This window comes from Aotus nancymaae, unplaced genomic scaffold (genome assembly GCF_030222135.1).
Source record: "Aotus nancymaae isolate 86718 unplaced genomic scaffold, 86718_ANA_hifiasm-v0.15.2.pri h1tg000029l, whole genome shotgun sequence".
NCBI lineage: Eukaryota > Metazoa > Chordata > Mammalia > Primates > Aotidae > Aotus > Aotus nancymaae.
In genome coordinates, this window is record NW_026988442.1 from 61,099,963 (window position 1) to 61,114,795 (window position 14,833).

Genomic DNA, 14,833 nt, shown 5'->3' on the forward strand with positions numbered 1-14,833 from the left:
TATGACAAGCTAAGGAAAGAACCAGTGAACTTGAAGTCAGCTTGAAGATAGGTCAATGAAAATTACCTAAATTGAAACACAAAGAGAAATAAAAAAGTTAAAAAAAAGTAAAATATGATAAATGAAAAGGAAACCCAAAGAAAACCCTTTATTGTATCTAAGACATGTGGGATAACATCAGATGGTCTGAAGTGTGTAATAAGAATGACAAAAAGAGAAGAGATAAGAACAAGACAGAAAACCATGGCCAAGAATTTATCAGATTTACAAATAGATTCAAGAAGCTCAGAGCACACCAAGCAGTAAAAATACAAAAATCCCCAAACCTTCCCATATCCCATATCCTACACCTATATTCAAACTAGTGAAAAATGGAAGCATCTTACTTACTGGAGTCTGTTGATGGCTTCTGGGGAGAAGTTGCAGATTCTGTCCAAATTGAGGGGAGAGGAGCAATGAGATTTTGCATGGACCAGTAACTGGACCAAGAAAGGCAGCAGCACATTTAAAGAAAATGTATAACTGAACTATCCTGAGATTTTCTTCAGAATAGCTTGCTTAGGTGTCTGCAGGTCACCTCATAAACAGAGAAACTATCTTTTGTATTTATCTAAATTCCAGAAAAGATACCAGGCTCTGGCCAAGAGTGGTAACATGTCAGAAATGGTGATGGAGATGACCAGGAGATCCAGTATAAACAGCCACCCATGACCTTGGTCCCATGCTCTGTATTATATCCATTTTGTTTAACCTAAAAGAGAAAGAGAGGAAAAAGAATGCTTGAGCAGGACTCCAGAGCTCAGAAGTAAATCTTCACAGTCATAACCAAGCCAGGTTTCTCTGTTTCCTGTTTAGAAAGTAGGCGCTGAGTCAGGAATCTGGGCTGCTCCAGACAGGAACATGCTTAATGAACATTTAGTATACTTTCAACATAGACCAGACTCCAGAGCTGGTTTTTCTTTAGCCCTGGTGGAGGGTTAAGTCCATGCTGTTGTGGACAAGAATTGCTCTCAAATGGCTTTCAAACAGGAACAGCTCAGACTCTGGGACAAGCTAAGAGCCTGCTCGCTTTGACCCCATGCCAGGGCATCTGACTCCTGTACAATAATGCCCCTAACGATATATGATCTAACCCAGCCATGACCTTCACGTTGGCCTCATTTTACTTGGTATTGTTCATCTGCCTTTCACGTTTCTCACAGCAGCTGTTCTAATCCTTCAAAATTATTTAATTTTATTACTTCACTACATCTACTTCACTCTTAACTGATGATCATGCTTCCTACTTCACAGAAAACAGAGACTCACTGCTCAGATAATAACAACATGTCATATGTATTGCCCCTCTTATACACAAGGTAGTGCTTTTGCTCTTATCACAAATGATTTCATTAATATTAACATCACCTTAACATAGACTTATTATTCCCTCCTTTCAAGAAGATAAAAAGCCTTAGAGAGGGTTCAAACTTAGGTCTGAGACATCACTTAGCCTCTGCTTTTTTTAAAAAAATTACCTTTCTGCTTCTTCTAGAAAACAAAACATATCAAAACAAAAATTGATCCAAATCAAACCTTTCTGATCTGCTGTAGACATCTTTTAATAGGCAAAAATAACTTAAAGTTTAAAAATCCTCTGGCAAGGTGAAACTAAATAGAAATTGCATTCAAGTGCAAATAGTTGATATAGATATGTTTCAACAAGCAGATTTGAATGAAGGTGGGGAAAGGGGAGGTAAGGGGGAAGATGGGGTGAGAATGGGAGAGGGAAACCATTCAGGAAGGCCCGATGCATGAAAAGAGGAAGCTAGAAGTAAGCAAATACAAACACTGAGTGCTTCACAATTTGACCAAGCATTGGCCCTGTCTGTCTATAACTGAATATACAGAACTACCTAGGAAGGAAGAAGAAAGAACCAAGGTATTTCCCTTAAAAAAGGAACAATGACAAAAGAACAACTTGTGTTAAAGGTACCATATTAAAGGTCATCTTAGGTTTTCAGAACATGGCCTGTCATCTCAATCAGTATCTGTGCCGAAGTATTAGCTGATATTTTATTTAGCAACAAAAACAGCCCAAATATTCATTTGCGGATTCATGTGGGATACCCTCAGTGCTTAGATGGCAGCTTGGCCAAATTGGAGGGCCACATTGGTTTCCAGAGTTAACATTTTCTCAATCTCTCTCTTTTTTTTTTTTTTTTTTTAAGATGGAGTGTTGTCCTGTTGCCCAGGCTGGAATGCAATGCGCGATCTCGGCTCACTGCAACCTCTGCCTCCCGGGTTCATGCAATTCTCCTGCCTCAGCCTCCCAAGTAGCTGGGATTACAGGTGCACACCACCATGCCCGACTAATTTTTTGTATCTTTAGTAGAGACGGGGTTTCACCATATGGGATAGGCTGATCTCAAATTCCTGACCTTGTGATCCACCCACCTTGACCTCCCAAAGTGCTGGGATTACAGGCGTGAGCCACCACACCCTGTCTCTGTTTTTTTTTTAGCTTGATGAATTGTGAAACCATTCATTCACCAGAGGGTAAAGTAAGAAAGACTAATTATATTTAAATGAACACTTGGCATTTGGTTCAGCAACCTAATATGACCTGGAGTCGTTTTAAAGACCTCACGTTTTCTCTGCAGAAGGAGCTGTCTTTCTGTGGACTAGACCCAGGTCCAATTTCCCTTTTAGCTCTTGACTTACATTGAATTAAATCCTAATTAAAAGTAGACTGCTCAGCTGTGTGTCTCCTGGAATGGATCTCTTCCAGGACTGAAACATTCTCATTTAGTGACGTGTCTTCTTGTTATTGCATATAAAGTCACTAATACTTTCCTGAGAGTCTATATATAAAATTTATGTTAAGTGTGTATTTACCCATAGACTAACTTGAATGGCTATTTTCTCATTAAGGAAAGCTCTTAGCTGATATATTACAGAAGTTTTATTCTAAAGGATTATTTCTGGATGTTGGAAATCTTCATTTTTTCATATTTATTTTTATGTAAACCAATTGGTTATTTCTAAGCTTATTTATGGATCTCTTGTTTTGCTGTTTATAGTCCTAATTAGGAAATGTATTAAATCAGTTGTCCACAAAGTGTGAACCAGTAGTATAACTCTTTGTAGAGTATGAATGTGAGCTAGAGAGATTTCACAGAGAAATGATTCTCCTGCTGTTCTCTGAGTAGGCATCCATTTTGCTTTGTGTGACAATTTCTCCTGGTCTTTCTGAAGCACAGAACCAAAGTAAAGCGAACTAACTGGAGCTCAGAGTTAATCCTATGTCCAGGGAACAAATTTAAGCTAATTATTCTACCAGGGGTTTGAACCCATGACCTAGGTCTCATTATATTAAACTCAAGCCAACCTAGCTAACTAATAAAGGAGAAAGCTGATGTCAGGTCTATAGCAATACATGGTGCTACATCATTCCAGCATCACTGCTTCTATTGTTACTGTTAACCAAAGGAATTTTGGCAAAAACCTCCTTAGAAATTTCTGAGATATCTGACCAAGTCAAAGAATTCATCAGAATTCAACAGCATAGATTTAATGGCATGTCAAATCACAGAGAATGATAATATTCTCTGGACTTAGTGAAATAACTGCTGGTACTTTCAAAACAGAAGGAAATACTTCTTTTCTATCACATATGCCACAGTGAGAAAATGCCACAGAATATTAAAGCTACTACCCACATCAGTCACTTCCAGAGTGAAAGTGAGAATTTATTTCCTAATAATTTGTCATCCTGGGCATATCTGAAGTGTATTATTCATTCTTTTAATCAAAAAGATATATTGAGCCTTTTCTCTGTGGGAGGAATTGTCATAGGCAATGAGGATACAGAAATGATCAAGATGGACAAGGCTTGGTTCCTGTGCAGTCAATATAATAGGGGAATATAGTCAATAAATACATAAGCAAATAAAAACGCAAGAATCAATTATTCAAGGGGGACGGCACATAATTTCTCAAATTTCAAAATATATTCCTTTATCTCTCCCTTTCTCTTTTTTTTGTACATAAAATACACACATAAACAATTCTATTAGAGGCACAAAGTGTTGAAAATTATAGTTAAGTTGCTGTGGATGTGGCCTGTTAAATAGGGTGAGATGAAAGCTTTCTATAATATCATGATTGAAATAATCTCAGCATTTTTGCAGTTTTTATTAAGGAGTTTTGGGTTGAAACCACTCATACATGCATTTGAATCCTGCCTCCTCTGTTTGTTAGCACTATGATTTTAGGCAAGATTTTTCTTCTTTTTTTTTTTTTTAATTTCTCTGAGTCTCAGTTTCCTGGTCTGGAAAATAATGCAGGTTTGCTGTATTAAATACTATAGTAGAAGGTTTGCTGTATTAAATACTATAGTAGAATACAAGTAAAATGCATGGCACTTAGCAGGTACTCAAAAAATAGTTTTTCCATTCAAAGAAAAAGAACAACATCTCGCACACTCACAATAACCAGGTATAACTTATTTTGACTGTTAGGTACAAAGACTTTAAAACTACAGTAAAGAATTTGAGCTATGTTACTTAGCAGAGTGATTTTGTTAAAATACATATAATTTCCTCAAGAATATTGTTGGCTTTAGATACGAAGGCAGTTCCATCACAACTCTGCTTTGCAAGATAAAATAAACATTTGCTAAATCATATTTAACCTTTCACTAGTGATTTACAGCAGTCTTTATCTGTAGGTATTTTTCTTCCAACTTTTCAAAGTTGGGGAATAGAGCAGACAATAGCTTAAGGAGAGCTGCGCATGTTTAACTGAGAACTTTTCATCTCTCTGCTCTGATCTAAGCATTCCTTTTTCAGGTAGAGGCTTGGTATTTGAAAAGCAAAGGCATCAAGTTTCTTGGCACTCTGTAGCTTGAAGCATTTATCAAAATAAACCCCAGGAGCTGGGGCCTGCACCAGCCTTTGGAGATTAGAAGAATGCCATGCATGTGGTGAGGGGTGTGGGAGAGGGGCAGTGATTGCGCCTGAAGGAACTCGTGTTCTCGAGGTTTCTGTGCTCCAGCCTGGCTGTCTCTCTATTAGTAACAAAAGACTTGCCTTCCTCAGACCTAGGCATCTGGCTCTATCCCAGATGCTGCTTTGAAGTCAGAGTAAAATACAGAGAAAATATCTGGGTGCTTTAGATTCAATAGTGCTTGGTATCGCAATAATGTTAATAATACTAATCATAGTTGTACTAGTTATAATCACAAATATTTAACAGTTATATAAATGTAAATAATATGATAAATAATAAGTGTATTAAAATCATTTCTATAATAATAATAAATATTAGCATTACAAAAATAGTAACATTTTGGCGTATGCTGAGCCAAACCTCTATAGACTCCAGTGGGGTGGCAACAGGTTCAAGAGGCTGAAGAAGAGACCCAGAGCCAGTGAAGGAGACATGAGGTTTTACTGGGGAGATCTTACATACAGGGGAGGGAGTCTACTGGGGGGATCTTATAGACAAAGGAGAGAGTCCAGTGGCAGTGGGCTGAGCAGAAGAATGGCAACCTCTCGTTAAAAGCACATAGTTTATGTAGCATTTTCACTTAACACCCTTTCTCAAACAACCTCCACCTGGCAACCTTCATTTAACCCAAAACAAAGGGACTGAATCCCCAGTATGGTCCACATTCCACGGTTAGGGCAGGGGCCTGGGGCTCAGATGTTCTTCATTGGTAAGAGATGGATCTCTTGGTTGGCCACTCCCAGATTCCTTAGCTCAGGACTCGGAACACATTCAGGTGCGTCAGCCACACAGAGTCATTCTCAAGTTAAGTTATGGCTGTCAGGTGCATCTATCATACAGTATACTTACTAAGAATGTCACACACATCTCTTTGAAACTCTAACCAAAATTATTTTGATTCAGGTGCTATTATTTCTCCATTTCACAGAAGAGGAAACCGAGACGAAGTTACTTCCCCCAAATCACCTGACGGGTAAGTGAAGGAGTTGGGATACAAACCCGGGCAGTGAAACTCTGAAATCTCAGTTCTATGTTACATACATTGACAGGTCTCTATTCAGCTTTATTTTCTATTGTTGATCTGATGGCTTCAAATATAAGCAACATGTTCAATTGTTATCAAGGATGGCAAAATAACAACATGCACCTCTGAGTCACTCTGTTTTCCCCAGAACATGTACAGAAAATGTACATTCCCCCTCCACCCTAGTCGGTGCAGCTTTCGATTAGCAAATACAGTAAATCAATTGAGTAAAAAGGAGGACTTGTGATTTGGAGAGAGAACCGGTCTCTTGAAGTCAATATAGTGATGTTCTATTTGCCTTTCTTGATATCTATTCATAGTTTAGTCCTTGTTGCTTTTCCCTTTGCAGGTAATTGACCTCATGACTGTTTCACTTTTGTGTTGAAGTACTCAAGGCCCAGATGACTTAGACATAAACTTCTCAACCTTTGACTGTTTCCTTGACTAATCCCTGAGCTCAATTCTGGTTTTTCAGGCTCATTTGCTGCCAGAATCTGGGGTGAGAGTTTGCACCTTCTGATTTTTGTTTACAAAAGTTGCTTTCATCCAGAATAAAATGCCCCATTTTCCAGAAAAACTAAGATGGGGTCATCACTCACCTCAAAGGCCACACACAGGACAGGAATTTTCTCCTGAGGTCACACGCAGTGGATGAATTGTTAAGGGCTAATGTTGTAGGTCACCGACTCAGCAGCCTTGTTCAAAGATGTAACCTGAAGCAACAAAGGCTTAGTTCTGTTTTCGAGAAAGCAACATAGAGACTCTCTGGACCACAAGGAGAAACAACCGTTGCTTATCCTTTTTGGTTTAAGGTCATCTGGTGGTTTGAACACATATTTCCACACTTTTTATAATCAGGAACTCTGGGAATCTAATCCCAAAATGACTTATTGGCTTGATATATTGGAGTGGTCAAACTGATTTAGAGAATTCAACCTGCCTCACTCACCAGTGCACGTGTAAATCTGTTATCATGTTATGCTCATTTGGGAAATGAGACTAAAGGGTGATGGAAAGAAGAATGAAAATAAGAATGAATGAAACTAGCTGGACTCCTACTTTATTGCCTCAATTCAATAAATGAAATTTATTTATGCAGCTAAGAAATATTGTGAATACTTACTATCATAATAGTGTGATAGTACTGTGCTGTGAGATGCAGGTATGAATAAAACTGATACACTCCTGCCCAATATCTAGTGGTGAAGATACAACAATTACAATAAAGTGTAGTAAATGGCACAGTGGGGATAGGAGGCTTTCTTCTAACACTTGAAAGAATTAATTTGGTCAGGTGATTCAGGTGATTCAGTTTAATATCTATGTTTTCAAACAAAAAGTAGGAGTGTAGGGAAAAGGAAATATCTTTTCTTCCATCTCAGGTTCATGGCTAAGGCCCCTATAACAAGAGAATTAATAAGAGAAAATCATGCAATCTAATATGTTTTCCATGACATGGAAGCCTTTGGAAATAAAGACCCAAATAAATAGATAAACTTGTGTATTTTATGTTTAGGTTTCATGAAGAATGGACAGTCATGGATAAGTATGATTGGAGGATAAAATATTCTGATCTAATGGTAACAAGTTGGGGGGAACTTTGTAAGGACTGTTTGTTCAGATTCTTCTTGGCATCTCTGTGTCTCTGAGGATAAGAACATTTCTTTTCTTCCAGGTAGAGGTTGGCCACCTCTGGAATGAAGGTTTTATGCCCTACTTCAGAGGAAGGTCAGAGAATTTTTTAATCACCTGCTTCAAGGGAAAAGGGCAGGAGAAGGTCAGAGAAACCTACTTTCTTCTGCTGTTTTATCAAGTGGCAAGGTACCATATTTTGGGGTAGTGTATCATGTATTCCCCCAACAAAAACAATGGTTAGAAATATAAAATGCATACTTTAGCTCAGTTTATAGTGATTTAGTAGCGAACAACCTGCACCCAAGTAGTGAGCTTCTTGACACTGGCAGCAATTAAATAGAGGCCTGCCATTCAGGAGATTTCTACCTGGAAAAACCACTGGGTTTGCTGCTTGTGAAAATTCAAATCTGGAAATGCTGCAGTTTTATGAAGTAGGTGTTTACTTTGAGTAGTTCCCGGTCTTCATGAGAAGATCAAGACCTGTCATTTGGACACCTTTACTGGCAGCCCTTCAGTAAGAATTAGGGGCAATAAAACAGATGTGAGGGCCTCTGACTTTTACACCTAGTGTGCCATATTACCTCAGTTTTGAGCATTAGAGTCCAATGGTGATTTACTATAATTGAAATTCCTCTAGGGAAAGCAAACCAAAGCCTCTCCCATTACAGTAAAAATGCCTTATTTTGAAATACTATTTTCAAATGTGCTGTATTTGTCAAAGCTTTTTCTTGTATCATTTCTTTAATCCTTTTTCTATCTTATTGAACAAGAAGAACCTGAAATGTTCTTTCCCAGTCACCAAATTTCAGCTCCCATGAATAAAGATTTAAAAAAAAACAAAACAGAAATGTGCTTATTACCATTAATCTACTAATGTATGCATGTGCAGAATCCATGTACATGTCTAAATATGCTTGTAACCATTATAGGAATAGTCTTTGATGATGATACTTCAAGCAATTCATACAAGATCCTTATATTAAAATATTTTCTTGCTGACAAAAGATCTTAGGTTTTAATCATAGAACTAGTATGAAGTATCTGATACAAAAGTTATGAGACTAGCTTTTAGTCTCATAGAACTAGTATGAAGTATCTGATATGTGTGCTGGGAACTGACAAAGAACAAAGTTTCAACAAATCGAGTTTTAAAGATCTAATTGACTTCTATTAGGGATTCATGAACCAGGCAGCATCCAGTCTACAAAACAGACAGAAGCTCCATTGGGAGTGACTGAACAGTCAGTTTTTGTAAGGCAGCTTGAGCAGGAGAAAGGAGATAGCATACTGCAAAAAGCAGATTGGTTAACATTAGGTTACTTCAGGTTGCTTTTCTTGTAGGGGGAGTTCCTTATGCCAGTTTAGGTAGACAGGGGCCTTTTTGACTGGTTGCTGTGAATCTCTTTTTTTTTTTTTTTAAAGAAAACTGCTTGGGGATTTGTCTATCATCTTGTTCCTGATTTATCAGAAGTTTGGATTTTTTTTTTAAGAATTTTTTTTTTTTTAATTATGCTTTAAGTTCTGGGGTACATGTGCAGATTGTGCAGGTTTGTTACATAGATATATATGTGCCATGGTGGTGGTTTGCTGCATCCATCGCATTGTCATCTACATTAGGTATTTCTCCTAATGCTATCCCTCCCCTAGCCCCCCACCACCTGCTATTCTTCCCCTAGCTCCCCAACCCCCAGGCCCTGGTGTGTGATATTCCCCTCACTGTGTCTGTGTGTTCTATTGTTCAACACCCACTTATGAGTGAGAATGTGCAGTGTTTGGTTTTCTGTTCTTGTGTCAATTTGCTGAGAATGATGGTTTCCAGTTTCATCCATGTCCCTGCAAAGGACATAAACTCATTCTTTTTTATGGCTGCATAGTATTCCATGGTATATATGTGCCACATTTTCTTTATCCAGTCTATCATTGATGGGCATTTGGGTTGGTTCCAAGTCTTTGCTATTGTGAACAGTGCCACAATAAACATATGTGTGCATGTGACTTTATAATAGAATGATTTATAATCCTTTGGGTATATACCCAGTAGTGGGATTGCTGGGTCAAATAGTATTTCTATTTCTAGATCCTTGAGGAATTGCCACACTGTCTTCCACAATGGTTGAATTAATTTACACTCCCGCCAACAGTGTAAAAGTGTTCCTTTTTCTCCACATCCTCTCCAGCATCTATTGTCTCCTGATTTTTTAATGAATGCCATTCTAACTGATGTGAGGTGATATCTCAGTGTGGTTTTGATTTGCATTTCTCTAATGACAGTGATGATGAACTTTTTTTTATATGTTTGTTGGCTGCATAAATGTCTTCCTTTGAAAAGTGTCTGTTTATATCCTTTGCCGATTTTTTGATGGCTTGTTTTTTTCTTATAAATTTGTTTAAGTTCTCCATAGATTCTGGATAGTAGCCCTTTGTCAGATGGGTATATTGCAAATTTTTTTTCCCTTTCTGTTGGTTGCCAGTTCACTCTATTGATAGTTCCTTTTGCTATGCAGAAGCTCTTAACTTTAATTAGATTCCATTTGTGTATTTTGGCTTTTGTTGCCATTGCTTTTCGTGTTTTAGTCATGAAGTCTTTGCCCATGCCTATGTCCCGAATGGTATTGCCTACATTTTCTTCTAGAGTTTTTATGGTGTTAGGAGAATCTCAGATCTTACAAGTAAGAACAGCTTAGATTTCAGTTTGGTGATTAAATTTTGGGTTGGTTTGTTGAGGCCTAGGGTAGGAGCTAAGTCCAAATAATGGCCTCTCATCAATTTTATTTGACAAAACTAGTCATGAGAATCATGAACCTTGCTTGTATTCATTATTGTTATATAGTTTGCTTCTCTTAATAAGAGATTTCTGTTTTTTTCTACTCTGTTTTCCTGCTTTTTTATTAATATATTTTAATTATTGATAATTGCAGAAGTAGTTAATCTCAATTGATATTAATCGAGCCACTTTTATACAGTAGGCATTGTCTTAGTCAGAATTATCTAAAGTTTAGAAAAAACAGACATTCTTCGATAGCAGAGTGGAATGCTTCTGAAAGTCAACCAATTCAAATGGTCCATAAGGAAAGATGGTATTTACTTTGGCCCTAACAGTTTCATCTTAGTATTGATTACATAAGAAAAGAGTTTTCCCAAGAGAGAATTGCATCATAAAAGGAAAACAAAACAAAAGACATAGCCTTTTAAGCCTCAGATGATTTGAAAATGAAAAGTATAGCAAAATTTATTTTAAAACACTTCGGCTATCTACCCAAAGGATACTCTTTCTTGAGCACTGTTGGGAACTTCCTACTTAATGGAGCAACTATTCTCTTCTTTTACATATATGATTGCTTTGCATATGCTTTTGCCTTGGAAAATTACACATTTGCTGAAGTTAAAGGAATATCTGCCCGCATTGTACAAGTCAGGTTGTGAAGCTTGAGAGTAGTTGATTGTCAATTCCAAAAGTATAAATTCAAGTGCTTATGTTGGTTTAGTTAGTACTGCACTAGTTAGTACCACACTAACTAAATCCACATATCTTTAAGAACTTTTTATGAATAATTCACAGATAATTTCTGAATCATTTAGCGAAGAATCCTTTTGGAAGAAATATGTGGCTTGAATGGCAGTTGTATCCTTCCCAATGTTAATAGAGCTCCCACAGGAACAGAACAGGCACACTTCGTTTGATCGTACTTTGCTTTATTGTTCTTTGCAGGTACTGCATTTTTTTTTTTAACAAATTGAAAGTTTCTGGCAATCCTGCATCAAGAAGTCTGTTGGCACCACTTTTCCAATAGCTTGTGTTCACTTTGTGTCTCTGTGGCACATTTTGGGAATTCTTGCAGTTTTTCAAACTTTTTAATTATTATGTCAGTTATGGTACCTGAGGTCAGTGATCTCTGATGTAAGTATTGTCAGAATTGTGTGAACCGGAGCAACTCCATCTTGAATGGGAGCTGGGTAAAATGAGTGTGAGACTTACTGGACTGCATTCCCAGATAGTTAAGGCATTCTAAGTCACAGGATGAGATAAGAGGTTGGCGCAAGATACAGGTCATAAAAACCTTGCTGATAAAACAGGTTGCAGTAAAGAAGCCAGCCAAATCCCACCAAAACCAAGATGGCAGCGAGAGTGACCTCTGGCATCCTCACTGCTACACTGCCACCAGTGCCATGAAAGTTTATAGATACCATGGCAACGTCAGGAAGTTACCCTGTATGGTCTAAAAAGGGGAGGAATAAATAATCTACCTCTTTTTTAGCATACAATCAAGAAATAACCATAAAAATGGGCAACCAGCAGCCCTCGGGGCTGCTCTGTCTAGGGAGCAGCCATTGTTTAATTCCTCTACTTTCTTAATAAACTTGTTTACACTTGACTCCATGGACTCACCCTGAATTCATTTTTGCACATCCAAGAGCCCCCACCTTGGGGTCTGGATTGGGACCCCTTTCCTGTAACAGTATTGTAATTGTTTTGGGGTGTCACAAACTGAACCCATATAAGACGGCAAACTCAATTGATAAATGTTATGTGTCTTCTAACTACTGCGCTGACTGGCTATTTCCCCATCTCTCTTCCTCTCCCTGGGCCTCCCTTTTCCCTAAGACACAATGATACTGACTTTAGATCAGTTAATAACCCTATCATGGCCTCGAAGTGTTCAAGTGAAAAAAATGAGTCACACATCTCTCACTTTAAAGAGAGAAATAATTAAGCACAGTGAGAAAGGCGTATTGAAAGCTGAGATAGGCTAAATGTTAGGTCTCTTTTGCCAAACAGTTAGCCAAGTTGTGATGCAAAGGAAAAGTTCTTGAGGAAAATTAAAAGTACTACTCCAGTTTTAATGAATAATAAGCACATGAATGACAATAAAGCAAAAAAAAGGAAAAAACCCTTATTGCTGATATGTAGAAAGCTTTAGTGGTTGGATAGAAGATCAAACCAGCCCCAACGTTCCCTTAAGCCAAAGCCTAATCCAGAGTAAGGTCCTAACTCTCTTCAGTTCTACAAAAGTGGAAAGAGATGAAGAAATTGTAGAAGAGAAATTCGAAGCTAGCAGAGGTTGCCTTATAGGTTGTAGGAAAGAAGCCATCTCTATAACATAAAAGTGCAAGGTTAGGCAGTAAGTGTTGATGGAGCAACTGTATCAAGCTGTCCAAGAGAGCTAGCTAAGATCATTGCTGAGGGTGACTACACTAAACAACAGTTTATCAGTGTAGACAAAGCAGCCTCATAGTGGGTAAAGATGCCATCTAGAACTTTTATAGCCAGAGAGGAGAACTCAGTGCCTGGCTTCAAAAGTTCACAGGACAGGTTGACTCTCTTGTTAGGGACTAATGTAGCTGATGATTATAAGTTGAAGCCAATGTTCACTTTCCATTCTGCCTGCACTCTATAAATGGAATAATAGACTACATGATAGCACAGCTGTTTACAACATGGTTTACTCAATATTTCAAGCCCACTGTTGAGACCTGCTGCTTATAAAAAAGATTCCTTTCAAAATATTACTGCTTATTGACAATGCACCTGGTTACCCAAGAGATCCAGTGGAAATGTGCAACAAGATTAATGTTGTTTTCATGCCTGCTAACACAACATCTGTCATGCAGCCCATAAATCAAGGAATAATTTTAACTTTCAAATTTTCATATTTAAGAAGTATACTTTGTAAAGCAAAGCTGCCATAGATAGTGATTCCTTTGCTGAATCTGAGCAAAGTCAATTGAATACCTTCTAGAAAGGATTCATCAGCACTTGATTCATAGGAGGTGGTCAAAATACCAACATTAACGGTAGTTTGAAAAAAGTTAATTCTGACCTTCATGGATGACTCTGAGGGGTTCCAGTGGAGAAAGTAACTGTAGATGTGGTGGAAAAACCAAGAGAACTAGAATTAGAAGTGGAGCCTGAAGATGTGACTGGATTGCTGCAACATCATAATAAAACTTTAACAGATGAGAAGTTGCTTCTTACAGATGAGCAAAGAAAGTGGTTTCTTGAGATGAAATATATTCCTGGTGAAGATGCTGTGAACATTGTTGAAGTGACAACAAAAGATTTAGAATATTACAGACTGTTGATAAAGCAGTGGCAGGGCTTTGAGGATCAGCTCCATTTCTGAAAGAAGTTTTACTGGAGGTAAAATGCTAACAAATAGCACTGTATGTTACAGAGAAATCTTTCATGAAAGGAAGAGTCAATTAATGTGGCAAACTTTATAGTTGTCTAATTTTAAGTAATTGCCACAGCCACTTTAATTTTCAGCAACCATCACCCTGATCAGTCAGCATCCATCAACATTGAGGTAAGACCCTCCACCAGCAAAAAAAAAATTATGACTTGTGGGGCTCAGATAGATGTTAGCATTTTTAATAATAAAGTATTTTTAAATTAAGGCTTGTACATTGCTTTTTAATGCATAGTGGTATTGTACATTTAATAGATACTGTATAGTTTAAGCATAACTTTTATATGTACTGGGAACCCAAAAATTTATATGACTCGCTTTATTGTGATATTCACTTTATTGTGATGGTTTGAAAGTGAACCTGCAGTGTATCTGAGGTATGCCTGTATTACATTCTCTTACACTCCGAGGGGTCAGAAATATCTCTTAGTGTGTAGGCACACACACTTGAAACAATGAGTTTGCTCTGAAAAAGAATTCGCTATTAGATCACATCCTCTTTTGGCATTCTTGTGTCTTCATTCCTTTCCTCTGGGTGTAGGGCAGAACACTTGACACATGAGGGTCTCTAAGAGAGAAGATCAGAGTGACCTTTCTGCCTCTATTGTTTTCTCAATTTCCAAGCTGCCTTATTTTGGGATAGATGTCCTGAACTCCACCGGAAGGATGATATTGCTCTGTTGGGGCCGATTCACACGTAATCTGAGCCATTTAAGGTTAGATCTGCATAAGTGAACCACTCTGGCAAAGCAGTTTATATCAGTAGACTTTAGTGTTACAAAGTGCAAAGAATAAGTCCTGCCAGGATATCGAAGGTGTAAAGAGAAAAGAGAGCCTCCAAGGAGATAGGCTTAGCAATAAGATGAAAACTGGCCTAGAACCAGGGACCATTTGTCTTTGTGAACAATAATTAGATTTCCCCCCAATTCTTTCCACCCCTCATTTTTAATCACTTTTCATGGCTATTCAGAAGTTAATGCCAACAAACTTTCCA

The 14,833-nt window shown here is 37.8% G+C and overlaps 1 protein-coding gene across 3 annotated transcripts in view; it reads left to right on the forward strand.

Annotated features, from left to right (window-relative positions):
- Positions 1 to 14,833, forward strand: part of LOC105720490 (uncharacterized protein C9orf85-like) — a 107,795-nt gene that overhangs the window by 75,069 nt on the left and 17,893 nt on the right. For all 3 annotated transcript variants that reach the window (XR_010344493.1, XM_064382201.1, XM_064382200.1), the window contains one exon: positions 5,896 to 5,965. Coding sequence is in view for 1 of the 3 variants with exons in the window: in XM_064382200.1 (XP_064238270.1) it covers positions 5,896 to 5,965 (70 nt within the window). In the remaining 2 variants the exon portion in view is untranslated. The remainder of the gene's footprint in view (positions 1 to 5,895; positions 5,966 to 14,833) is intronic.